Here is a 26952-nt window from a genome sequence, read left to right on the forward strand (position 1 = left end):
AAACTGCTTCTCTCCTTTTCCCCTTTGGCTGAGTGATTTTTTTTTTTCCTCCTGTATTTGTCATTGGAAACAGTATTGGGGCACCATTTTTACCCGTGAGACCAGGACACAGAAATCAGATTTCCCTATCAAGTAGTGCTTTTCTCTTCCTTGCCAAGCACTTGCTAGTACCTGGGGCTTTCCATCTTTCTAAATCTGGATGTCACATACCCCCACTGTAGGTGCTGAAACATCTGCTCTTTCCCTCCTTCAAAGCCTGTACTGTGATCATGAAGGTAGAAGGCGACTGTTTCTCTCTTGGTGGCTGGTGAAGGGTCCTTTACATTCATCTTTTTCTTTTCTCTGGTTCCTTCTCTACAGTCTCCTTTCGGCCTGCTTCAGGAGTGAACTCACGGACTCAAGGAGAGACTCTCCCAAACAGACCGATGCCATCCTAAAACATTCCAGCCCCCCAAACCCATCAATATATCCATAAACTGAGCTGCTGGGATCCCTTTGCCCAGCTGGCAGGACTAGGAACAGTGGGGCAAATACACAGCCTGATAGCAACAGAGTGGATAGTGAGAGTAATCTCCTGAAGGGACTCAAACTTTGCAGAAACAACAGGAACTTCTACAGACCTCTTAGCTGTAGTCCGTAGCATCTGGAGGTCAGGAACCACAATGTTGTCTGTCTTGGTGTAACTTTTTCTTCCTGTTTTTGTAACCTGTTGATACTCTTTCCTGTTACTTCTGTATTTGTGAAACTCGGTAGGGTTTCTCTGAGCAGGTCTCAATTTTAAAATGCCTCTTGTCTTGTTTAAATTAAAATAGTGTTCATGGGCTGGGGCGGGGGGGATAGAAAGAGGGTTGGGTGTGTTTAAACAGTCTGTGATAGTCAATTTGCCCTGTATTAATGCTGGTCATGCAGTAATAGCACAAATAGCTGAAGTATTTGCACTGCTGGACAGAGGGAGGCAATAACTATATAAATTGGCACTGGTAAGAAATAATGTGTTTTTTTCCGTGTAGAAATGCCTACTGATCTGGCATAATGAGTTGTTTTTCCTTGTTTCAAATCACAAAGGGTCTGGTCTAAAAATACATAAAAATAGTAGGGAATACTGGGTGACTTTGACTTTGCACCAGCACTGTTGGCCTCTGCAACCAGTGGCCTTTGCTTTTGCTTATTGTGTCTGTAAAGTATATCCTGGCTTAGCAGCTCGTGCATAGGAGGCCATTTCTCAGCAAGGACTTGTAAATCTTCACGCTGCTTGTATCAAACTCTACCTCTGAAAGCTGTTTGTATGGGACTTGACAAGGTGGATTTGAATCATTCAGAAACATCATCTCAAAGTGTTAAGCCCAGACCAGCACAAAGGAGGAACAATCAACAGGCAAGTCACACACCATGAAATTCCTGGTATTGCAGATCCTGTGGCACTAGATGCGATGAGGGAGGAGCTGGTTGAGGCTGGATGTGATGGCTGCTGTGCCTATCCCCACCAAGAGGTGCTCAAACATCCTTACATGAAAAACAGCCCCTAATTCTGGTAGAGAAGTATTCTTCAACTCGCACTCTCAGGCAGTGGCATCTCTCCCGAGGAACCCTCCGATGTGAAACAGCTACTGACGGTACACCAGGAATGGTGTTCCCTGTGGCTGGTGTCTGCCCAGATCAGCAGCGGTTGAGCAGCAGAGCTGGATCACTAAACACCAGTTTTAGTGGCCCCTGGGAAATTAAGCCTGGAGCTGGATCAGTGCTGTTGGGGACCTCTGTGCCTGCAGCATAGTCCATGCTGGATTTAGTTGCAGTGGGTGCACACCTGGTTCTGACACACTTGTGGTTAGGCACAGCCTGAAGAGAAGGTGCCTCCCAAATGCAGAGTGGGCCTCCTGGCCACCCACCAAGGAAAAAAGCCTAATGCAGTGGGAGAAGACTTATCTCTGAACGTCACGTCATCCACTTCCAAGCAGCAGAGCTGTGGTCTGAGCAGGTGATGACTCGTACTAACATCTCCTTTGAGAGCCATATCCCATCTCTGAATATCTCCTTTGTTGTCTTAGCAAGACTTGCTCTACCATAGGAGTGTGGGTGAGGGCTGATGGAGAAGAGTCCCCAAAATTGTGATTAAATATCAATCATAACTAACTAAACACAAGCAGTGACTATTTCATACAGTTGCAGTTCTGCCATTGTTCCTTGTGTAAAGCTAGCCAAGTCAAGTGCCTTTTGTTTTGCCTGGAAACTCCAGGAAGTACTTCAAGATTACAAAACAGATAACTTTTGCTCTGTGCTATTTAATCTGGGAGAAGAAAGGCAATACTATTCCTTTCCCTGTGAGAGGTAGGAATCTGAACTGTAAATGCAGCCCAGACATAGGATTATGCTTGGCACTATCAATCCTTCCAATGAAGGTTTACTCCTGGATGTTGGTTGTGTCTGCTTGAGGATGGCAATACAGAAATACTGTGACAGGGACATGCTAATCTGTATCTAGAGTGCTGCTTCAGGGCTTATCGACCAGCAAATTTAAGGAGGCAGACCACCAGAAGATACAAGGCATCCCCAGCCCATGTGAGCAGATTCCAGCTCATGCTCCAGTTATCATCTAGTCTGACCTCTAGGAAATCTCTTGTACCATGGAAGGCAATACAGCACCTTGGACTTTCACCAAACAAGAATGTAAATTATTTGGAACTCACTTTCCCCTGGAAAGGCTTTCTGATTTGTCCTCCTTACCTATAAGAGGATGACAATTATGAAACTGGTCTTAATGATGACTTGATTTGCTCTCTAGCTACAAGGTGTTTATCTTACAAGGTGCTTTTTTGTTTGTTTGTTTTTAATCAAATAACCTGGAGCTAGAAGCAAGTGGAGTTGCTTAGTAGTCTGTCCTCTACAGATAAAAGAAGAAAGCTTTTTTCCAGCTGTCTTTTGTTTGCTTCTTTGACATCTCTAAGACTTCAGAAAAGTAAGCCTTTTCCTTTTGAGGAATAACCAAGTGGACTAATTGGGCCTTATCAGTCAGTCAGGTCATATTAGTCTATGTCAACTAATTGATTTCCTGTAGCTGCATTTTCTGGAGAGCAGATTGCATCCACTACCTGCCTTGGGAAATTCCCATACCCGAAATCTAAGGGGAGTCATTATCACCACCCTTGTCGCTGTGCTGTAGTTGCTGTCTGCCCAGTGACCATCAGGGCTCTTCCTTTCCATGCTTCCAGTTAGCTACCAAACCTACAAACCACTTGTATAGTTGAAAAGATGCACTATTGCTTGCTTTAGAATAGCAGCTATTTGAGATGTGGACAGCAAAAGTGCCTCTCTGCTCTTTCGTGTCTTGCTTCATGTTCCTTCAAAGTGGATGAGTGCAACTGAGCATCATCTGTGTCACTTGTGAGCCATCACTAGACTACAGCAGTGACATCCCAGTGTTATGCAGCACAGTGGGCAACCTTACTTGAAAAAACATTGCCAACGGGCATCATGACCATGTGTGAACTTAGGATGTTGCACTTGCTGCACTTGCTTCGGCTACTGAAAGGCAGGCAAGGCAAGCACAGAACCAGGCAGCTTTGATTCCACTTGGGTCTCTCTGCGTTGTGACTAGCTCCAGCTCTTCAGGGATAGCAAACTATCAGCACAAGGGCTCAGGTGAAATCTTAAACTCTGAGCCTGAGCTGCCCTCTTCTTGCACTTAATGCTTTTTCATATCATTTACATTAAGGGTGCTTACATGACAGTGTGATCATTCAATGTGAATGAAGACTCTAGGACTGGCCTACTGAATCAGGTAATTGGTCTATCCAAGCAGTTTCCTACCTCTGGTGACAGGCTGATAACCAGTGAGCTGGGAAAGCACATAATTATACACGGTAACCTGTGAACTGAACTGTACTTCATATGTGGGAGAAGGAAGTTCCTTCCTGACCTCTTGAGATGATCAGTATATGCCTTGAAGCATAAGAGGCGATTGCCCTCATATGAGCTTGCAGAACTGTAAATGTCATTGGCTAAATAATTACATAGCCTCTTGAAGAGAGAAGAATCAGTTGCGGAATGTGACTCAGTGCCTTTCATATCAGACTGTTCCAAGAAGTATAATAGACTCTTAATTGAAGTCCTTATACCTTGATATTAAAATGCATTTCATTGGCATTGATATCAAAGAAATGTTAATGCTCCTACTTCTAATCTTTCTTGAGACATAGTAAGTATAATTTTAATGAAAATCACTGTGCATGACATTCTTATAATGCCTGTTAAAAAAAAAAAAAAAGAGAGAAAAAAGCAATATATTTTAAATGAATACTCAAACACCGTATAGCCTGTGTGTTTAATACCAAAACCATTTTATTGTGTTTCTGAGGCTGTTGCTATATTGATGTGTGACATTAATTTTCAATAAAATTTTGCATCTTGGTTGATCTTGGGACTTTTCTTTGGCTAGATGGCTTTCTCTAGACCTTGTACATGTCTGCTCATGTGATGAAATAGTTTAGTTGAAATGAGTATGGGTACGAAGAAAAAATGCTTTTGTTTCCTTTTTAATTCACTTGAGCTTGATTGTCTTAATCTTGATTCTTATGAGTATGAATGAGATAAGAATGGATTCCTTAAGCTATGTTAGAGTATGTATTTGTTTTATATAGTGTAGGGTGCCTTGGGTTGGCTTGTGCTCGCTTGCTACTCTTTTTTCTTTATCCTGAAAGTATTTTATAGACTCCTAACTAGCTTCGCTGAGATCACTGTTAATGGTGAAGAGGGCAAGAGATAAAAAAAAAACAAAACAATAAGAAGGTTCTAGTCATGAGCCCTCTGAATAAAAACTGTGCTGAGCTTAGACAACACAACTATATCTTTTTTTGGAAAGTCTTTGCTGTTTTGATTTGGAATTTCATTGTGTACATGGTGTCGTCCTCAGTTGCATATCATGTGGATTTTGCTCTAAGAGACTAGTCAGGTGTGTATTAATTTTGGCTGAAGCTCAGTTATGATAGGTGCCTGAACCCATAAAGCAGAAATATTCATTTTGGTCCTAAATCCAGAAGCCTCTTAGGTTAAAGGGTGGTGTCAACCTGACTTGAATTTTGTGGCTGGCCTCAACTTTTATAATTGGTGAATTGAAACCTCAGATCTGAATCATTACCTTAACCTTGAAAAGTTGGATCTGAACTTCATGGCTCGGTTTCACTTCCCCTTGGGAGTTGCTGCCATCGTTAATATTAATTTGTGAAGCTTCTTGTGCTTTCCACTTCCTTGAGTCTATGAAGTTTGCTGGATCTTGTCCTGCATCTTCACTGCCAAAGGACAGTTCACACCCTTCTGTACCTTCTGTAATTGTGTAATTAGGTAACATTTCTTCGGGGCCTTAGATACTCTAGCCTGTTAGCATAGATGTTTTCTCCACCCAACACTGCAAGTCTTAAAAGTGCAGGAAGCTAGAGACAATGTAATTGCATGAAACTTGACCTTGAGTGCTGAAGGTTTTAATAAATTATCTAGGAATAAGCCTTTTCTTTCCTTTACACTTTGCTTATTTGAAGTAATAATTATTCTCTTTGCATAGAAGGAAAACCAGTTCCCAGGAATTGGTATAACCAGTTATACCCAGACGAACAAGTTTCCCAATGGGAAATGAGATGGGAATGTGCCTTTGCACATTCACTGTGGGGTCACCGTGGTGTGGCTGAATGAGTGCTGGGCTCTGCGGCGAGCCGGGTGACCTCTGGTCTGTGGGGTGAGCATGGCTTGAGAGGGTATGTTGTGTTTGGGAAGTGTGCCTGCTTCCCCAGAACTTTTGCCCAGTCTTGCACATGCACTTGGTGTCAGAGAAAGAAAAACCCGTTCTCTTGTGGCATGGCAATGCTCTGCCAATTGCGCTGTTGGGCCCGCTTTAATGATCATTTTCTGCATATCCTAAATAAGACCCCACTCCAGATGGGATGCCGCAGCTGTAACTTGATCAGCGAACTGGGCTGTCGTTCAGAAGCTGTCTGTTCTTTGCGCTCCAGATTGCTTACGAGGTGGGATTGCAGCTGGGACCCTCGGGGCTGGGGACAGGGAGCTCGCCAGAAAGCTTCTCTGGCCCAGTTCATGGAAATGTTGGATGGAGTTTGGGGCTGTCTGGACTTGAGGAAAGCTGGAGCCATTATCAAGTGGTAATAATAATCTGATACTCTTTGCAAGCAGCCTGCGGGGTTTGAGTACCAAGTTCTCCTGAACACAAACAGAAGCCTGTGCGTCGGCATCCCAGGCAGCTCTGACCATCTCAGTAGTGGTCCTTAAGGTGTATGGAGTCTGTCTTGAGCAAAGAGCCTCTGGCTGTTATAAACACACCTAATAACAACCTGACTATGTGAATAACTAGGAAATTTGGAGAAACCAAGGTAATAAGTGTGACTCAGTCTGAAAATTGTTTCTGCAGTCAGATTTTAGGGGCAGTTAGGATGATTTGAGATAGCTTCCTTAGCTCTTGTTCTTACAAAAAATCCTCTGACCACAAGGAGAGTTTAACTTAAAAATACTATTTTTGAGTTTTGGCAGCTGTTTGCTGGCTTTACATATGTGCTTTTCAGCTGAAAAACTTCTGTAGAAATTTTTCCTTAAATAAAAAAATTTGAACTGAAAGTGAAGCTCCCCTTTGGTATTTCGACATGTGTTTCTTAAAGGCCCAGAATATCTGGGAAACTTCTTATTTCCTGTTGACTCTCTCTCTCTCTCCAATGATTTTTATCTGCAATGCTCCCATGATGTCAGTGATTTCACTAGCAGTAGCTCACTATTGCCACAAACAAGAAACATAGACCCTTGGATGCCCCCTCTTAACAATCAACCACTGTGATTCCTATCCTAACATCTCCTTGGTTTGCAGGACCTCCATGCAGTCACAGTCTTCCTATGGCTCCAACTCTCCACCACTCAGCAAAATGAACAGCATGAACAAGCTGCCCTCGGTCAGCCAGCTAATTAACCCCCAGCAGCGCAATGCCCTGACCCCAACCACCATCCCTGACGGCATGGGAACCAACAGTAAGAAACCCTCACTCCTTCTTCTCCTGCTCTGTGTGTGCACCCCACTAATCTAGGGAAGGAGACTTGGCATTCCCAAGCGGCTAATGTTAGTCTGGGGATCCTAGAGCACAGCCAAATACTGCTTGCTGCTGTGCCACAAGGCGAGTCACCTGCTTTCTCCAAGCTTCAGCATCCTTCTCTGAGCCTCACAGGGGTGCACAGAGCTACTTCTCACTTCAGATCTGTCTGGCTGCATTGTCTTCCAAGACTTGTTGTTTCTTCTTTTCCCAGCAGAGGAGATGCAAACCTTGGCAAACTGTTTTCCCCTAAGTTCAATTAAGACCCTTCTCAGTTTCGAAGGAAATATCTGCTTTTCGCAGCTCTGTAACCTGCTTCCTCCTGGCTGCTTAAGAGTGTCCAACAGCCCTGTAAATCCAGGATGACATACATGGTTCTGGGGGCTGAGTTTTGTTGTGTGTATATATCTATATATATATATATTTTTTTTTTTTTTTTTCTTCTAAATTTCAAAAGCACTGGGCTCTTGCCCACACCTGTTGCTGATCCCCTTTAGGTGCTCTTGGTGTCTCTGAAAACAAAGCTGTTTGGCTTCCGTATTGGGTTACTCCGCTGGCTCTGTCCCACTCCTCTCCTGAAGCAGAGAAAGCTGAGACGCCTACGGCTTCCTTAGGTTTCTACCAAGCCTGTTTGTAAGGGACAGTGACGCGGTGGCGGCGACGCTGCTGACAGTTGCTCTGGCGAGGGAAGAGCACCTGAAGGACCGTCTGTCATCTGATCCTTGTGTGGTCATTGTGGCCCTGCCTGAAGCTCCTCGTCAGCTTGCTCTGTGTGGGGCTTTGCAGGGGATTTTTAGGCTGCTTTGGCTGTGGGTTCTGTCCCTCGGTGCCATGCTGGGGGCGAAGTGGTGGTCCAGGGATGCCTGGGTAACAATGTGCTCCTCCTTCTTCTCTCCTCCAGTTCCCATGATGGGCACCCATATGGCCATGACCGGCGACATGAATGGCCTCAGCCCCACGCAGGCGCTGCCTCCTCCCCTCTCCATGCCTTCAACGTCCCACTGCACCCCCCCTCCTCCGTACCCCACAGACTGCAGCATCGTCAGGTGAGCGGGATCAGGCTGCCTGGCACACGTTTCCCACCCACAGGGAGCAGAGGCCTCATATCAGGAGCCTTGAAGGGTCCTTCTGGGTCTCTTGCCCTGTTCTCCTGGAGCAATGGATCCCAGTGAGTCTTGGAAGTCCTGGGGCTGGCACCCTCTGGGCACCAAGCCTTAAACCCCCACCTCTGAGCAGCTGAGAGAAACAGGGACATTAGGACTGCAGGAAAGTTGAGGGACACAGCATCTGTTGGACTGGTGGAACTAAGGCCACCAGGCAGACTTGTAAACTGTTGTTTTGGTTTTTTTCCCTTTGGCCATTCAACAAGCCATGGCTGGGCTCAGAAGCCCCTCTGGCCTTCCATGAGGTCACACAGGTTGAAAGATGCTGACCATGAGGAGGAACCCTTTACACTTAGGGAGAAATGTGCTGATTTTTAAGTACTTTGTGTGATGTGTCTGAGCCCCAGACCCAGCGCCTTGCTGAAGCCCTCTATCCGTGCAAACTGCCATGGGGTCAGCCACCTTCTGGGTGCAGTGACCTGGCAGGACGGTCCCTGGGAGCCTTCCTGCCCCAAGATCCAGGCCGTGCAGCACTGGCTGTTGACCAAGGCAAGGTGCTACCATAAGGGTTGTCTGCTAGGTGCTGAGCTGAAGGACTCCCTGATTTGTTTGATGTGGCAGCAATGTGACTTGCTGGCCTGGAATGTCTTGGAGAAGGTCAAGCCAAGGGTGAAAAAGCTTTGTCTCCTGTTGCTGCAAGTTGGCTGAGTGTTTGGTTTTTCTGTGGTTTGGGCTGTTGCAGCCAGGGTGATCCTTTTTTCTCTCTCCTTCCTTCCTTCCTCCTCTGCAGCTTCTTAGCGAGGTTGGGCTGCTCATCCTGTGTGGATTATTTCACGACCCAGGGGCTGACCACCATCTATCAGATTGAGCATTACTCCATGGATGTAAGTAACTCCTCACTGTTTCCTTCATTTGCACTCTTGGCCCTGCTTTAGGAATGGGTCAGAAATCCAGGCTCAGTATATTTTTATATGATTAGTTTTATTTAAGGCTGTTGTACATGGGGAAGACTTACTGTGAGATGAAGAGAGGCTGGACTCAGGGCCAGAGTTGTAACGGCTTTGCCTGGCACAGAGGAAAAGTGTCTCCCCCTCCCTACTACTCTCTGTTTTAGCCCCCAAAATGGCCCCAGCCCACATGCCTGTTAATTCTGCAAGGCTTGGTTTCAGTTTACACAGCTCTGAAACACCTCACTTGCCTGCAGACGAGTAGGCTGTCCAGAAATGGTCTGCATTTTTCCCCCTCCCTGCTTCTGTTTTCTGGCCTTACCTTAACAATCTTCCCTTGCCACTGGCATCTCAGCCCTGGTGTGGTTTTGTTTTTCTTTGTCTTTTTTTTTCTTTTCTTTTTTTTTTTCCTCTTGCATGGCTTTTGCTGCAGGGTCGCTGCTTCCTCTCCTGTGCCATTGCTCTCTTCAGAGCTGGCTGTCCCATTTTTTTTTGCCCTGAGATTCTGCAAAGCTGTGGTGTTTCTGCTTCCCAGCATGGGCTGCCTTCCTGCTGCTGCTTCTCTAATTAGAAAAGCTGACCCAAATTAACCAAGGCTGGTTGCTATTTTCTTCAGAAGCTGATATCACATTTCCCAGAGTTTAGGTAATGCTACCCTCAGGTACTGCACCAGAGATGATGAGGCCTCAAAGTCCAAGTTTTCCAAGGTTATATGTCTGTCCTTAAATTTTGATTATGTTCAAGTAATTAAGGCAGCTCCTGTAGAGTCAGACTCTACACTGGAGCTCAGGCTTGAATTCTAAAATCCTTTTGCAGGCTTTGAAATAAACACAGAAGTTTTCAAAGTCATTGAACTTCTGCAGCCCAGCATCCCCCACCATAGACAACCAGCAGCTCTCCCTCAGGTTGTCTTGAAGGCCTTGCAGTCCAGTTAAACATCTAGCTTTAGGTCACTATATCTTATGCATGAATGTGTGCTTTTTGTCACTTCAAAACAGACCTTGTGTCATTAGTTCTTGCTGCCTCATGGCTACATGTGCTTGTTTAACGGTGAACCACCACCTTCAGGATTAGTCTTCTACAGTGCATCCTGGCCACCTGGATTTTAGCAGTTTTGTTGGTTAATAGGCATTTGCAGAGTGGCCCAGAGGCTGCTTCTAATCCTGGAGCCCAGCCTGCTCAGGGATCGCCCTGTTAAGACCTCTACCTTACCTTGCAGGATCTGGTGAGCCTCAAGATCCCGGAGCAGTTCCGCCATGCCATCTGGAAGGGTATCCTGGACCACCGGCAGCTCCATGACTTCTCCTCCCCTCCCCACCTCCTGCGCACCCCCAGCGGCGCCTCCACTGTCAGCGTGGGCTCCAGCGAGACCCGGGGAGAGCGGGTCATCGACGCGGTCCGCTTCACGCTCCGGCAGACCATTTCATTCCCGCCCCGCGACGAGTGGAACGACTTCAACTTCGACATGGATGCCCGGCGCAACAAACAGCAACGCATCAAGGAGGAAGGGGAGTGAGACACGCAGACCGCCCCCTCCACCCCGCCTCGGCCACAAACTGCTTAGCCCTTCGTTTGTCTTCCTTTCCATTTGGTACCGCACCCCTGGACGAAGGGTGGGAGGGAGCCTTCTTGCTCACTCATGCTAGTTATGCTCTTGATGCTGTCTAGGTCATGTTCCTGGGCTGCGACCTCCACCCCGGCTCTCATGAGGGGAAGAGCTGAGCGAAGGGGGAAGGCGGGTGGTTTTTCCTTGAAAGCCATTGACCATCTTGAGAAGGCATCGTTCTTGTTTCATGTTTTCCTTTGGGGAGAGGGCTTCTTTTCTTGACTTTTGAATCCTCATACACCTCGTGGGTGTCCTGACCTGCAAACTTGTCTCATCCAGTGATCCTGCTTTTCAAAGCGGGAAGGTTAAAATGAATTTTTAAAAGCTGGAACAAACAAAGAATGCAACAACCCTAAAACTAAATGCAAAAAGCCTAAAGCCACCACACCCTGAACTGGCAGCTCATCCGAAAAATAAATGGGAATTGGTCTGCTGAACATTGCACTTAAACAGTCTCTTCCCACGGAGCTAAGCACTCTGTTCATGTGTAATATTCTCAGTGGAGACAGCACATGCACTTTGCCGGGCAGGCCAGTGCTTATGGCCACCACTTTGTCATTTTCCCTCGCCTTCTTTTGGAAAAACAAACCAACCCACACCTGCTGTCTCTTCTCTTTTTGAATTTACATTCATGTCTATGTCCTGGTTTGCTTGTTTCAGGATATAAACACAAATATAACAGTCACTCTTTACTTCTGTCCCCCACCCAAACTTTAGCTGTTCTGTACTACTACTGACATTTAAGTGAGCGAATTAGGCTTTGCCGCATACGCAGCCTGGTTAGTTTAGCAATAAGGATTTGCCTGCCTAGCCTCTAGTTGAACACAGGACCAGCTGAGAGCTGCACACTGATTTGTAGGGCTTCAGCTATCCTAAACCCAAGCAATATTTCATTTAGACTATGCTAGATTGGTTTCCTGCCAAGTAAAGTAGAACCATCTTTAGATATATCTGTAATAGGCTGGAGCCTGTCATGGTTTGTTGCTGGCGACTATAGACTAAGAGATGAGCAACTAGAAGTGGAGAGTAAAAAAAAGCAGTTTCCAACTGCCTTTGAACAAGGACCAGTTCCTGGTAATATGAGTGTTGCTACTGCAAGAAGTCATGTTTACACGGGAAATTGATTTTTCTCTTCTTTTTCTTTATTGGTCCTACAGCAGCTGTGCTCTGAGGCATTTTCTGACTGCCAGCGATCCTGTGGACCAGTAACCTAACAAAGTGTGTTTTCACATTTCTATTGGCCAAGGTAGCGAGACTCTTCACGTATATAAAACAAACGTAAACTGAGGAGCTCGTCTCAGCACAGCTGCTTTCAAGCTGGCTTGCTGTTTTTAACACCCTGATTTCTTTTGGTTGGGGAAAGATGATAAAAGCAGCTTGAATGAGTTGTCATCCTACCTTGCTACAACCAAATAATCTCGTTTCAGTGCAGTGGCTGTTTTCTGGTCCCTGCTGTGTGCCAGATGTTTCATTGAAGTCGAGTATTGTTGTTAGCATCCTCCTCCGTCTGTTGTGCCAGGTCTGTGTTGCATTCAAATACTGCCTTTTGGTGACGATGCACATCTGTTTTGAATAGCTCTAAATGGTAAGGCAAGATGGTTACCCTGTAAACTGTGTATATAAATACTTTTTTTGTATTTGTAATTTTTGTTTCCTACAACATAACATGCCAATTTTTATTTCTTCTGGGGCTACCTGGTCTGACAGAACCACGATAAAATGTTGATTTTTTTGTTTTTGTTTTTTTATTATTATTTTTATGCAGAATGCTTACAATATACACTGTAACAAATGACTGATCACTGGACCAATATATTTGTATTTTTCATACTGAGATTACTGTGTTACTTTGCAGTTGAGAGGGGAGGGAGCAGGTACTGAAAGCCTGTTTTATAATTTTATTTTGTAACACTTCAAAGAGCAGTGTCCTAGATTTCAAAGTATTTAACATGCTCAGTGTGGAAAACTTACTATGTCTTTTTCTTTTCTTATATGCGACGAAAGAAGCGAGTCATCCTGCTCTTGTCTCTATGCAAGAATTAACTCAGCGGGGCAGTGTTAGAGTGGGGAAAGTGATAGTGTGGGTACTTTGCAAATTCCTGGAGGTGAATTAGGTTGTGCCTTTCCCACCCCCAAGGTTTTGCATCTCCATTGTGTAATCCTTCTGAGCTGCTTCAGTATTGTACAAATATTGATGTAAAAATACTGTCATTTTAGGGACTAGGAAGCTTGTGACTAGAAAGGTTAATGCTGTGTCCAGAATTTGGGTGCAAGAACTTCAGTATCTGCTTTTCAACATACTCGTAAGAATGGAGCTTTTCTGCTGCATCACTAATGAATAAAATATATGCTGTGAAAACCTTTTTGCCACTGTATACCACTATGGAGTTCACCTCTGTATAACTGGAGTCTTCAAGTGAGTTTGAACTGCTGTAGCTTTTACCCTCCCCTGTAGAGCTGTGATTTGTTTGTTTGTTTGTTTTGTTTTGATACGTCAAAGCATATGGGTTAATTGATCTGAGAATCTGCCAATGCTTGTAGCAATGACAGTGTTGCCTTCACCAAGACCAGTGTGTGTTTTGGAACACCTTGTTGTTGAAGTGGATGAAAATAAAAGCTAAACTGAAAATGACACAGAATTCGCGAAGAGTTTCTTTTCTTGCTTGTGCACCTTCTTGGAAATGAGCAGGAGTCTCTTTGCTGCTGCTTCCTCCTCTTTAGCAGCTGGGGCTTAGCATCACCTTTGCCCACATGTGCAGTTTTCTCATCCCCACACCATCCGTCACAAGGGTATATTATAAGGTGCCACCACACATTCACCTCCCTTCTTCCCCATCTACATCCATCTCCCTGGCAAATTGAATGGGTCAGCTGCTGTAAAGCCTCTTTCTGAACTGTGAAGTCTTCTGGCCTTTGCATTGTTTGCATGGCTTTTTTTTTGCCCTTTCATCATGTTTCTTTATCCTGTTTCTGCGCCAGTCACTGGGAAGTGGCAATTCTTCCAAGGGTTTGAAAGAACAGCAAGTCAGAGCCAGTGGGGTGGCTTTATGAAAGTGATGGAGTAGCCTCCATCAGCCGCGACCTTCAGTCTGTCCATGGGCCGCCACATTAACAGCCCAGCTCCATTAGTGTTTTCTGTATGGGGCCCCATGTCTCTCCCTCTCTTACAGTTTTCCAGGGTTATGGTTGGGGAGGGGGCTCAGGAAGGGGGGAGAGTCTGAAAAATAACAAAGATCTTAAAAGAGGAAAAGGCTTCCCTTGGGAGTTAGTTTTACATTTACTATTAGGGTGGGGGATGGCTGCCTGGTTTCTTTGGTTCTGGTCACTGTTTCTTTTCCTTTTTGCTGAAGGACTGGAGAAGCAGTTGTCTCTGGTTATCAAGAGGCATCAGTTCCTGTGATTCCACTTTGACAGCCAGGGACTGCGTGAATGTGACGTTAAAAAGCACGTTGTCCTCAAAGAGGGAAGTGCTACTATAACAACTGCAAGAACTCACTGTTTCAGCTGATGGACCCTTTCCTTGCATGTAGATGAGCAAATTGGATCAGGTAAAAAAGCATTTCAGTTTCAATTAACCAGGTAGGCTTGATATGCATTTGCTGATGGTTGCAATTGCTCTCTGCTGTGGTACTCTGCTGAATTAGGAACTTCTGTATTGCTTATGTTGCAGCAAGGATTTCAGTGGTGAGGAATCCCAGCACCCTTGCCCTCCACCAGTACCCACTGGAATTTTGTCTTTGGATATTAGGATGCTTCGTATGCAGGCATGAAGTTTTCAGGGCAAGGATCCATCACAAGCTTCCAACTATGTTTTGCAAGCCTGGGTGGACCTCTGAAGACATGCATGCCCTTCTGTGCTGTTTTCTAAGTGTGCTGAAGCTAGCAGTCCCCTGGAATGAAACTTATCCAGACACAGCAAAACTTGGCAAACGTCCGAGTGGAGCCTATGAAGGGTGTCTCGCTCATCACGTTCCTCCTGTCCTGTGTGGCTTAGCAGAAACCCCTGCCTTCCTGATGGCAAAGCAGTTGTCTGCACTGCAATGGGAGGACTGCGGGACCTGGCCTCCCAGTCTGCCTCTTTGCATGTTGTTTCTCAGTGGGAAAACCACGTGGGCAGCCAAGCCCTAGCACCAAGCAGGAGGCTGGGCTCTTTGGCCTTTTGATTTATTTATGTTTAAAATGTGTAGTTTATATCAACTGTTGTGTGAAGGTTAGTGAGGAGCTATGCCAGGCCAGTGCTTCAGCCCTGCAAAGCTCCCCTGAATGGTCTGCTCTCCCATCTTGCTTGCTGAAGATTAAAGAGACAAAATTTTACTTAAAGGTATATGGCAGCAGCCATTCACTACAGCTTTACCCTCCTGATCTGGGCCCCTTTTCCTTACACAGCCATCCTCTCCTAACTATATACCACCCCTTCAGCAGAAGGCCTTAACATCAGTGCTGTGGAACAAGGTGGTTTTGGTTTTGTGTGTGTGTATTTCTATTAATAGGTGCCTTTACTTTGGTAGAAGAATTGGAGCCCCTCTGTAGCCTTTTCCATCAGCCTGTGGATGTTTCAGGAATGTCCATCGCAGGCATACCCTGCTGCTGGGTGAGTGTGGCTGTGTGCTTCCCTGGCTCAAACTGGTCAAAGTCCTATTTTGGGGCTGAAGGGAGGGATCAGTTAGTTCTGCTAAAATGCTTTGGCTTCCTTGTAAACACTCCTACAGTGTCACATGTTTTGTTTCTAGGAAACATCAGCTCTGCCTTCATGAAGCAAGTCAGATGCCTGGGACCACTGGTGAGTAAAGGCAAGGCTATATGAGAGTCATAGATGTGCCATACCTTGCTCTGCTCCCACACCAACATTAGGCACAGGCTTGTGGGCAACTGGATTAAAACTTGGATAACTTTAAGATTGTTTGGTGAGGGTCTCCATGCACCATTTCTCTGATTTTTGTCATTGCTGTTGCAGTGCAGTCCTTTGCATGCAGTGATAATGTGAGCACAGCAGTCAGTGGCTTTTTTGGCTGTGCCACTTCCCCAGAATGATGAGGATACGTGCTCCAACAGGACGTGGGTGCCCTTTGTCATGCTCAGCAATTACTCACAGGCAGCTGGGCTGATACCAAACATTACAGCATGCAAGGGAGGTGCTTACACTGTCTCTCCCAACTGCCTGGAGTAGGAGATTAGGCTCCCTGCATCATCAGTGGCAAGAAAGTCCCTGGGGAGCTTTTCAGAGCATATTAGCTTCCCACTCTGAATCATGCCCTGGAAGATGTGGTCTCATTATTGCTTTCATCAAGGCCAAGGGAAGTTTATTAATGTTAAGCAGGATGGCTCTGACTGTGCAATCAGTTTTGTAGAGCTCCTATGGCTCGTGGCTGCACTGCGAGGGACACACTCCAGGCACAGCCGTGTGTGATCCAGCAGCAAGTATCTGGCTGCAGGGCTCTGTGTGCAGCAAAGGAACTGGTGCAGGGTCTGAAGTGAAAAGGGAAAAAACTGAAACAAGAGAAATCGGCAGACCCGAGGAAGAGATGGTGCTTTTCCTCAACTGCCAACATTCTCAAAATGAGTGTTCAGCAGAAGATTAAAAAATAAAATAAAATTGAGGCAACAAGAGATCTGACTGCACCGAAGCCAAGACGCTTCAGAGTACATTATTTCCCACCCTCGTTGGTTCCTCTGTCAAGGGGATTTGCAAGGAGGGCAGCGGTGAAGCGGTGATGCTCCGCCGAGCCGGGCGGAGCGGCCGCGCTGCCCGGGGAGCCGCTGCCCTCTAGCGGGACCCGCTGGGGCCGGCCGGGCATCGGGGGCCGCTCTGCCACCGGCAGCGGGAAACAGGGGAGCAGGGACTTGCTGCAGCCCCGGGGGCTGGGGCGGATGAAGGCTCACGGTGTCAACCCTTCTCCTGCCGCCGGCGTGGTTCCCTGCTCCCCACCACAGGTGGGTGCAACCCGAATTACTGAGCCTGTGTGTACCACTCGTGCCCCTGCCCCCCAATGGCTTCTGTGCTCAGAGCATGGGCATGAGTTTTATAAAACAGCTTTTTTCAACACCTTTTGCCTGGCATCCCATATGCAAGAGCTGCAGTAGCAAGTCGTTTGTTTATTTTGCGTGGGTGGAATAAGCAAGTGACCTATTGTTGTTTCAGAGCAACTTTTACTGTAGCTGCCTCTTGGGAAAGCTGCTGCTCTTCTGCCCTTTGCTGTGCACCCAGGGAATCCCCAGTGTTGTGCCCATGGCAATCAACACCAGCACAAATGAGAAATTCAGAAGATGAAGACTGAAAATCACCACCTGCTAAACAAGGAGAGGCAACTGCTCTCATCCCAGGCAGCACTTACATGCAAAAAGCCTGAAGCTGTGCCCTCAGTTGGTGAACCCCTGTCCAGTGATGTCTCCAGAGCCAGAGCTGACCCACTCCAGGAGGCTGGTTGGAGGCACGTTTGTCGGTAAGCAACCCTGCACGGTTACCCCATGCTGCAACACCCTGCAGCCACAAACCAGCGTGCAGCAGCACCCTGGGCTCCTAGCACTATGCACGCCCTACCTGAGGGCATGAGAGGTGCTCCACCTTCCCTCTACACACACACACACACACACACACACAACTTTGGCTGCAAAAGCCCTCCCTGCCAAAGCGATACACATCTCTTCTTCCAGCTGAGAAAATATCACCAGGTATTTTGCAGGGAGTACACGCTGCAGCCAGGAACTCCCACAGCAGCACCTGGCTGGAGCACCGGCAGCCGGCTCTGGGCTCCCACGCCACCACAGCAGCCAGCTCAGCCAGTCTGGGTGGGGAGCCCGGCACCCCGCCAGGACCGACCCGCCTGCGGCACCCAGCACCCCACTGTGCACCTGCGTGGCTCTGCAGGGTGCTGCACGAAGGGGGGGGATCTCCCCTGGGGCTCCCCACAGGCTGTTGGCTCTGGCTTGGTTTGCTGCTGCATGTTGTAAAAACTCGCCCTGCTCGTTTGGCCCACAAGCAGTTCTGCCCCAGGGGAGGCCAAATGTGAGAGCAGCCCCCAGCACTGGGCAGGCACCCACCATGGTTCAGGGATGTGCCATGGAGAGAGATTGCAGCTCCAAAGGAGAAGCTGGAGAGGATGACACCCACCTTGACTTGCAGGTGGGGTGGATGCCGTGCTGGCAGCCATTGGCAATGCCTGTGCAGGATCTGTCACCAGGGCCATGTTCTGCCCATGCAGGCTCTCTGCTTGGCAGCGAGGTGCCCCCATTGCTCACCCCTACCCTGGCCTCCAGGTCCCAGCCCAGCTTTCTCAGCTGAGGTGGCCTGCAAGGAGATCTGGGGGAAGAGTGCCCAAACCACTCATTTGCACACAAAGGTGTGAGCTGGATGGCCAGTTCTCAAGTGTGGACAAGTGTTTGTCGTGTGTTTCTTTTCAGTCTGAGCATTTTCAAGCACTTTCCTTGGCCATCTCCAGCCTTTACCTGCACTTTTCTTCCCACCATCAGCAGCTGCAACATGAAGCTGGGCAGGAACAGGTCTGAAAGGGAAAATGTTGTTTCCTTGCAAAAGATTTTTCAGCTGTCCTAGGGCAGTGAACTCTGGCAAGGTGTTTTGCAGTTTTCTAGGAGTGCTTCTGGTTTCCTTAAGTTTTTCCTGAGCTTCCTAGACTGTGTCCCTGGGAATATACAGCTTCTTTCTATTTTCTTCTTGAGGTTTTTTTTCTTTGTTGGCTGGTTTGGTGTGTTTTGTTTTGTTTGTTTTTAGTTTTGTTTTGCTTTCTCAAACTCCTCTGTGAGCCTCTGATTAATTCAACTTATGATTCCTTGGAAATCTTCTCTAGAGACAATGCTGAAGATTTCTACACGTGATCTATCTTCTTCATGGCTGTGTAGCACTCGGTGCTGGAATTGGGTAAGAAATGTTACAACAGATCCTAGTACTCTGTAGCAGGGATGTTAGGTAACAAAATATTGCACAGTGCTGTGTGAAAAACTCTTTGATTAATTGAAGGCGTGGGTGGCTATGCAGTTGCATCAAATTATCCATGCGCCATGGCAAAATGCGAGATAAATGCATCGATTTCTTATTCCAAGGACATGGTCAAACAACCAGTGCTGAACCTGGAGAGAGCTGCCAACCTGAAGGTGAACACAGGTAGTTTCATGGAAGTGTTTTTTATAGAAACAAAAGCTGATGGGTCACCTCCAGCACAAGGTGCCTACAAGATGCTACAATACCCATGTATCTGAAGCCCAGCCCCAGTCCAGCACCCTTTCCCCAGGGCAGTATTTGGCCCTCTGAAGGCCGATGCAGAGCTCCTGTGTGCTGAGCAAACACCGAGCCCTGAGCACAGGTGTGTGTCAGCTGATCCCTTCTCTTCTGGCATTTAGGCTCTGGCCTGAGCCCCAACCCCACAACATCCTTTGAAAGCCCTGAGCAGCATTTCTATCTTATAGAGAAGCAGCCTGGGGTGGTGCCTGCCTCTGAGAGTGACAGCTGGAGGACACAGACTTTGCTCTTTGCTCTCCTTGTAGAAGTTTTCTTCTAGCTTTAAGTGCTATGGGTAGCAACACAGTTACTTCTATTATAGTTTATAATCTAGCCTTAATTTCTGCTTAATTAGTGACTTGAACAGAAGGAAGGAGTGTTTAAGAGCTATCAGCGGGCAGGGAGGTTAAAGGCTCATGGTAAAGACACATGCAACAAAACCCCACACAAACTTAATTTGCACAACTCTAACAGGAGTGACTCAACTTGCCCCAAAGAAGGGATGGCTGAACATGTTCCACCTGGTCCTGAACCTTATCATTTCACCCAAGGGTAAAATATTAGCAAGGAGGCATTAAGGCGAGTACAGTATTGCCAGGCCATGAGCAGCAGCTGTCTCAGATTATTTCAGCCTTGCCTTGCAGGTGAGGAAATCGGACATGACTGAGAGCCCTGTCAGGGATGCCAGCAGCCACTGAAGGTGGGCAGGTCAGGAGGTGAAGGCAGAGGCACTCCGTGTCCCACAGAGGCTGTGACCAGCTGCTGTCTGGAGGGATCTGAGGGACAGAGAGAGCAGGCTGAAATTTATATATATATATATATATATATATATATATTGTTTTTAATTATTATTATTATTTTTCTGTTCCCATGGTTTGTGTCCCCATGGTCAGGAAGCAGAAGAGTTACTGTAGCATTTAATGGGAGATGAAGCCCAGCCAGGCAGTCTGGCTGGGAAGACATGAAGCACAAACAGCAGTGCTTGACTCTTTTTCACATCATCAGGAGGAGCAGAGTAGGGCCTTCCTTCTGCTCCATTTGATGTGAAGTGATGCTGGGCCCAAGGAGTATTCTGGTTAACCCTTGCATGCCTGGTTAACCCAGGGCATCTGGAACATTGCTGAAAATGCTCTCGTCTGGTTGAGACAGCCAAATCAGTGACAGCCAGGCCAGTAAGGCTGCAGAAAAGGGTCCCCAAGACCGATATCTATACTAATGCAGGCAAATTTCCTAAGCTTGACTTTCTTCCCGTTCATGCTGCTTTAGCTGGTTGTGAGCACTCCCATTGCAAGTGAGAGAAGAGCAATGCTGACCAGGGTGGCTGGGCATGACATGGAGCGAGAAGGTCTGGGTGATGCATGTATCCCTGTTTATATCAAGTGTGTCTGCAAGGCAGAGCTGCCTTTGGATTACCATGGCCCAGCAGCATGGTGAATAATGACTTGCAGAGCTGCTGAGTAAGGGGAAATCAAAGAGTCCTGTTGAGTTTTCCCAAAAACTAGAAGGTATTTAGGAGAAATCAGCAGCAGCTGTGTCTGCCCTTGGGAAGAGTGGAAGTGCTGGCAGCGAGATGCAATTTACACTTTGAAGGCAGCAGGGGAGAGCCCAAGGCAGTGTCGGGGGTGTGATGTGCAGCACTTGTGTCTCCCATGTGTGTGGAGCTCCGTGGTGTTCACAGCTTGGGCAAAGAGGCGCTGAGGGATGGCAGCTCTTCTGCAGAGCCTGGAGCATGAGCTACCCATCAGGATCTTCTGACCTGGAAATTTTGCTTCTAGGCTCATCACGAGAAGAGGTATTTGTTATCTTTTGTCTGGTGGCGCCAGTGGTTGAGCAAGAGGAGCAGGAGGCCCGCTGCTGGCATCTGTATTCGTGCCATCCAGAGCTCCCACCTATTCCTGCTGGGTGGAGGACTCGCAGTCTTGGTAATGTTCCTGACATGGCATACCTCACCTTTTGTTTCAGTGTAATTAGTCTGAAAAGGGAGAAAGGATGTAACATCCTCCACCTCAAGGGGAACCGCTAAAGATTCGTTATGCTCCCAGAGCAAATGTGATTTGTAGATTTGGCCTGATTCCCCCCAAGCAGCGATGCCAGCAGCTCCAGCCAGCACAACTGGTCCCTGCAGCTCTCGCAGTGGGCAGGCGTGCCAGCAGTTCTCAGCCACGCAGCCCTCACGGTCAGGCTGCCTACAGGATGCTGGCAGGGTGTGGGTTGTGACTGCTGGGTCAGTGCTGCAGCTCCTGATATAGATGTTCAAGCAAACAGGGAGCAGCGTGCATGGTGCCGACTGAGCAGGGTAGGCTGTGTGCTCATCAGCCAGGCTTCCTCAGTGCCTGTGTTTGGTGGGAGTACATCTGCTTTCCCCCCAGTCTCTCAGGTGGCTCCAGAGGGGTGGGCAAGCCCAAGCTGCCAGGAATGTTTGGTGGCAGCACCATGGGCTTGTAGCTGGCAGTTTGCTGGGTGCAGGAGAGCATGACATATTGGTGTCCCATGGCTGAGCTTTTGGAAGATACATGTCAACATCATTCTCTTCATAGCCATGAGTGAGATGGGGAAAAAAAAACCCTGGTCTTGCTTTGCTTTTAAAGGTTCTATAACGGCCAGGTGAGTCACCTAGGGAAGCACAGGGCACAACCAGGCTTGGGAGAAAGTCCCTATGTCCTTTTTCCTGTCCTCCAGAGTCACCCTCGGGGCCATATTTCCATGTGGGGATGGTTATTCTGAAAGTATTTGCTCAGAGCACCTCAGGGTGTCAACTGCACATGGCTCAGGGCTTTCCCTGGGGACCTTTGGTGACAAATCCCTTCCCTGCAGCTGTATGAAATGAGGCCAGGCTACGAGGCCAGGATTTTCAGTGATCACCCCATGGTTGGTGAGGAACTCATAGCCTGCCCCATCCTCTCCCAGTGCCGCAGGCTGCCCCTATTAAAGGCTTCATTTTTCCTTTGAGCTGTTGGTCGAAGCAAGGAAGGATGGCTTTGCACTAGAGCTGTTTCCAGTGTGCTCAACTGGAAAGGGACATTTAAAAAATGCCGTGTGAGGTGGCTGAGGGCTTTCCCCACTCAGCCAGTGAGCCTGTCCCCCTGCACCCAGCTTCTCTGCTTGGAGGAGCCGGGCTGTGGCCCCGCCGCTGTAGGCAGGTAACTGTCACAGAGAAGATAGACATGAAACTACTCAGCTCCTTCTGCCTCACCCAGGGCCAGAAGGGTTTTCTGAGAACAAAAATAAAGGAGAAAATTCAGTCTCCACCCATCCACCCAATTTGGCCGGCAAATCAAATAAAACAATCTTGAAGCTGGCACCACCAGGGCGGTGAATGCCAGCTCCCAGCCTCTCACATGAGGTTTTGAAACGAAAGGAGATGAACAAACAACCCCCAGGTGCCTGGAGGCAGCAAACTGGTTTTAAGATGCTGGTGGGTTGTTATTTTTTGTTGTTTTATTTTGTTTTTTTCCCACGTGGTGGTAGGACCAGCCCCCTACAATCCTCCTGGGACTGGGCAGCCACCCCCCCTCCATGGCTCTTGGCCACCCTGGGCCATGGGCACACGGTGATGGGGTTCCATAAGAAGGGCTTCATGCAGATATGCATGTCAACACAGAGGGTTTTCATGAGCATTCTGGTGTGGGGCGATATGTCCAGTGACTAACAACACTGTGAAGGGGATGTTAGGCTCGGGTATCACCTCAGGTGTGCCTAGCCACTGCAGATAGCCCTGCAGGGATTAACCTGGTGCCAAGATACCCCACAGCAGCTGAAGCCCCTGTCCTGGATGGGCACACTTGGCCTGTGCGTGTCTGGTTACCACAATTAATATGAGGCTTTAAAAATGCAGAGCATTTGTTCCAGTAGTTTTCTAGCCAAAACTGTCCTGCTAGAGGTGGCTCAAGGTTTGCCCTGAACAGGCTTGTCACAGGTGAGACAGAAATCCTTGCAAAATTTACCTGGGGGTCCCATTCTCCTTTTTATGATGGGGATGGGGGAACATAGGAGACTTTCTTCTCCAGCTTTGCTACAGTCCAGTTAAAGCAGCGTGAGCAGCTGGGAGGTGCTTTGCAGGGCACTCACACCTCTTTCCAACTTCTCTTTCATTGCAGTCAAACCAACCAGGTTCATTTCTTGCACTGGAGCTGCCCAAAGCACATTGGTGGCAAACAGAGGACTTGGGTCTCACCAACAAAGCACAGACCAGCCTTTAGCCCAGCACTTTCAGCCACCATTGGGGTGCAAGGAGGGTATAATGATGCTGGGCTGTGCTGGGAGATCACCTGGGCCAGTCCAATACAAACTGTTTCCCCCAACCTTGGGAGCAAAGCTACCCTAAGCACATTGCAAAAAAAAAAAAAAGCCATATGTGGTAAAAGGGGTGTTTTTTCTGGTGTTTTTCCCCATGTGCCCAAGACATTTGGCTTGCATTTGAGGTAGTGCAGGAGCTGCTTATCGGCTCAGCCCATCATGGCAGCAGTCTGATGGTGCCGCTACCATCTCTGCTGTTAATCTCATTACAAATAAAGGAGGGGTAGAAGCTAAACTGAGCTCATACTAATTCCCCCTGCCCTGCCCTGCTCAACCTCAGGAAATACCTTCTGGAACTGCCATTCTCATCATCCAAACCACCCCTGGAAATGATCATTAGCTGATTTGCTCCTTTGCCAAGCGTGTCCACTCGCCAGCCCGCCTCCGTTTGCCCACGGGGCCCTGGCGTTGCCTGCTCCTGCCGCGGCATGCACTGTGGTTGCCTGCACCCGCATTCCCCTGCCACAGCCTCGCATGCAGACCCCCAGCCAGATCGAGGCCGAACCCCACTCCCCCGGGGCTCACCGGGGCTTTACCTTGCCCCAGAAACAAGGTGAGGGTGGCCAGGCAGCTCCCCGAGGTGCTGGTTTTGCTTTCTCAAGCTCCTGTGGTGTGCTGGACTTCTTTTTGGCAGGGTTGGATGGTGGCCGAGAAATTGGGACATGTTGACATTTGTGATTTTTTTTTTTTTTAATAATAAAGTTTTGCTAAATGAGAAGGAAAAAACTGAGTGCCAGCTTTCACCGTGTGTTTAAAACAAGATAGAAGTAATACTGGCTAGGCATGGCTGTGACATCTACTAGACCTGCGGAGACAGAAGTTTGCTGGTGCACTGTGTGATCTGGGGACAGACAAGTGACCCGCACACGCCACGCTGTGCCATGGGAGGATATTGGGGGGCCCTGATGTTCTCAGTGACATCTATTGCACCTCTCCATTTGGGTCCCCCAGGCCCAAAGTGAAGGCAGGGTTGTGCCTGGGGTGGACAACGGTGCAGGACCTGGCCTCGTGCAGGGCTGCACTCTCTTGGTTTTCGGGTGTCATTGGCACCAAGGCACCTTATACACTGGGTTTAGGTGTCTGCTGTGGAAATGGGGTGGTGGGAGCAGACATGCACATATATATGTGCCTATCCACAGCTGGGGAAGAGCACAATGTCATGGGATGTGGCCAAGGTCATACTCCGATGTACAGACAAGCAGCAACATCTCTCTCAGGAAAAGGTGGCTCTTCTGGCGGGTGTGGGCGCAGGAGCAGTTGGGGAAACAAAAGACATGCATGCTTCTTTCCTTTTTTAATATAGTTCTTCCCCAAAGCGGGACTAGCCCATTTTTACCTCACTGCCAGCTGTTTTGTTCTTTTTTCCCCTAGGCTGGGAAAGGGTGTAGACAGGAGGAAACAACCTTTTTTTTTTTTTTTTTAATGACAGTTTTTCATGGGAAGATGTTTGGCTGCCTGTGAATACTCAGGTTAGCTCTGGCCAGACTTAACCAGGAGGGATGAGCAGTGCTCAGTGCAAACTCCATCTCCTTCCTCTTTCCCTTGGCCAAGTTGCTGCAGCATGTAGGCAGAGAGCAGCTGTAATGCAAAGGTGACAAACCAGTCCAGGCTCTGCTCTAATAAATAAGGGACACACAGAAGGTCCAGACACACTGTATTTTATTAGCTCATCATGCCCCAGCTTGGAATCCATGGGCGTTAGTTATCAGCCAGTCGAGCTGCTGCGTACTGACTTGTCCATGTGGCTCTAGGCCTCCACAGCCATACTGGTGAGGTACAGTTGCTTAAAATTAACATCTCAAAAACTCTTACAGGCTAATGCCTATGGGCATGTTCAGCATTTATCAGACTTTGTGACCACTGCATGTAAAGACCTTTAGGTATTTCAGCCTTGACTGTGGATTTAGGAATTTGTAAATACCCACGAGTCTTATCAAGTTGGTGCAAAAGGAATTGTGCTTTTTGCATTTTTTTTTTTTAAATTTGCCATTTGATATTGGAATATATTCTTAAATAATATGGTTATGTAATATATTCTTAAATAATGTGGTTATGTTATACACTATTTGAATGCACTTTTCTCAATTTATGTTTATTTCGCTCATGACATTACTTGCTATTTATTTTTAATATTTATTTTAGACTATGTAAATTATATTAGACAAAAAGCAAATTTGAGCAGTTCTATTTTTTGAATTCAAAATATGTCGTAAAGCAGCAGGGACAATTCGCGACATCAAAAATGCATTTGACCCAGGAACTGCTCACAAACATGCAGTGCAGTGGTGGTTCAAAAAGTTTCACAAAGGAGATGAGAGCCTGGAAGATGAAGGGCATAACAGCTGGCAATCAGAAGGTGACAATGACCAGCTGAAAGCAATCATCGAAACTCATCTTCTTACAACTACACAAGGTCATCTAACTGGTGGTCTGCTGCCAGTCCGCTACAGCCTTCTGAATCCCGACAAAAAACATTCCATCTGAGAAGGATGCTCAGCAAATGGATGAGATGCACCAAAAACTGCAACATCCACAACCAGCATCAATCAACAGAAAGGGCCCAATTCTTCTCCATGACAATGCCCGACCACACGTTGGAGAACCAACTATGGGAATAAATCAACTTATTTCTCGTTGGCAAAAATGTGTTGACTGTAATGGTTCCTATTTTGATTAATAAAGATGTGTTTGAGCCTAGTTATAATGATTTAAAATTCACAGCCGAAAACTATAATTACTTTTGCACAACCTAAACTATCAGGTGAGCTTTTGGCTGGAGGGAAATTTTCAGCAGCCACTTGCATTAAAGCATTTAAAGCTCAAAGTGGCTCAGTCTCAGGCTTTCTTCTAGCCCCGTTGGTAGTTCTTTATTGTACATCCATGCTCCTGCCCTCTGCATGAGGTGTTGGGTGCATTTCTGGGCTACCGTGACCTCTGCTAGCCGTTGCTCCCCATATCTTGATGCCCTCGCTGTTGTTGGCTCTGCTGCTGCATCCCTGATTACGAAGTGCGATGATTCATCTTCTCCTTAACGAAGGCATCCATTTCAGCTGTACTTTTTCCTGAAACATTACTAACTCCGTGTTGCTGAAGGTGTGCCCGTGGCACACACCGTGTTCCTCCAGTCCCCCCGCCACAAACCTGAGCAACAGCCTTGTGCAAGGGGCAAACCAAACTTGGCTCAGACCCATTTGAATGTCAAAATAAAAACAAAGCTAGTGAAGATCCCCTGGCATTGAGTAACACAAGCAAGACTTCACTTTTAGAGTAAGGGCCGCACCCAAGCAGGCACACATACACACACACAGAGCTACTTCAGTTGTTGTTTTAAATTCTATTACATTTCCTTTATGAGTTGTTTTCTTTTTTTCTTTCTCATTGTCATAAATCAACCCTGCTAATCCCACCCTGCATATATTATTAGTATTAGGAGTGGCACAGCAGCGTTAACAAGGAACTAAGACATGGTTCAAGCATCTCCAGACTTCTCCCATTGGTGGTGATAGAACTGGGACACATATTAAAAAAATGGCCAACCTGTAAGTGGTTCGTGGCTCCCTGCGGTGGCCAAGCCTTGACTAGAGGAGCTCAGAGCTGGCATGGGAGCTGTAAGGCTTACTATGAAACACATCAGCTTTATTCTCAGTGGTGTGACTTTGGGCATTGCCACCTTGTGGAACTGTTTTGTGTAGGGGTT

General features: G+C 47.3%; 1 protein-coding gene and 1 long non-coding RNA gene across 14 annotated transcripts in view; both read left to right on the forward strand.

Annotated features, from left to right (window-relative positions):
• The window catches only part of TP63 (tumor protein p63), a 140927-nt gene extending 127566 nt beyond the window's left edge, over positions 1-13361 (forward strand). For 6 of the 11 annotated variants that reach the window (XM_065073562.1, XM_021280579.2, XM_065073563.1 and 3 more), the window contains 4 exons: positions 6857-7014; positions 7975-8119; positions 8967-9060; positions 10343-13361. In XM_065073562.1, the coding sequence (XP_064929634.1) occupies positions 6857-7014; positions 7975-8119; positions 8967-9060; positions 10343-10639 (694 nt within the window). In that variant the 3' untranslated portion in view covers positions 10640-13361. Of the gene's footprint in view, positions 1-360; positions 4410-6856; positions 7015-7974; positions 8120-8966; positions 9061-10342 lie in introns of those variants that run through there. The other 5 variants (XM_065073568.1, XM_065073570.1, XM_065073571.1 and 2 more) reach the window with 2 other exon arrangements.
• A 631-nt stretch (positions 13362-13992) lies between these two features.
• Positions 13993-25951, forward strand: LOC110355222 (uncharacterized). 3 transcript variants are annotated; one of them, XR_002407731.2, is made up of 5 exons: positions 13993-15320; positions 15460-15509; positions 16869-17169; positions 18532-18602; positions 20735-25951. It is a non-coding gene; the product is annotated as an uncharacterized LOC110355222 (long non-coding RNA). The 3 variants fall into 3 exon arrangements; XR_010474620.1 differs by having other exon boundaries at positions 16869-20881; positions 23057-25951; XR_010474619.1 differs by having other exon boundaries at positions 16869-25951.
• Positions 25952-26952: the final 1001 nt, after the last annotated feature.

The sequence above is a fragment of the Columba livia genome, chromosome 9, assembly GCF_036013475.1.
Source record: "Columba livia isolate bColLiv1 breed racing homer chromosome 9, bColLiv1.pat.W.v2, whole genome shotgun sequence".
In the NCBI taxonomy this organism is placed as follows: Eukaryota; Metazoa; Chordata; class Aves; order Columbiformes; family Columbidae; genus Columba; species Columba livia.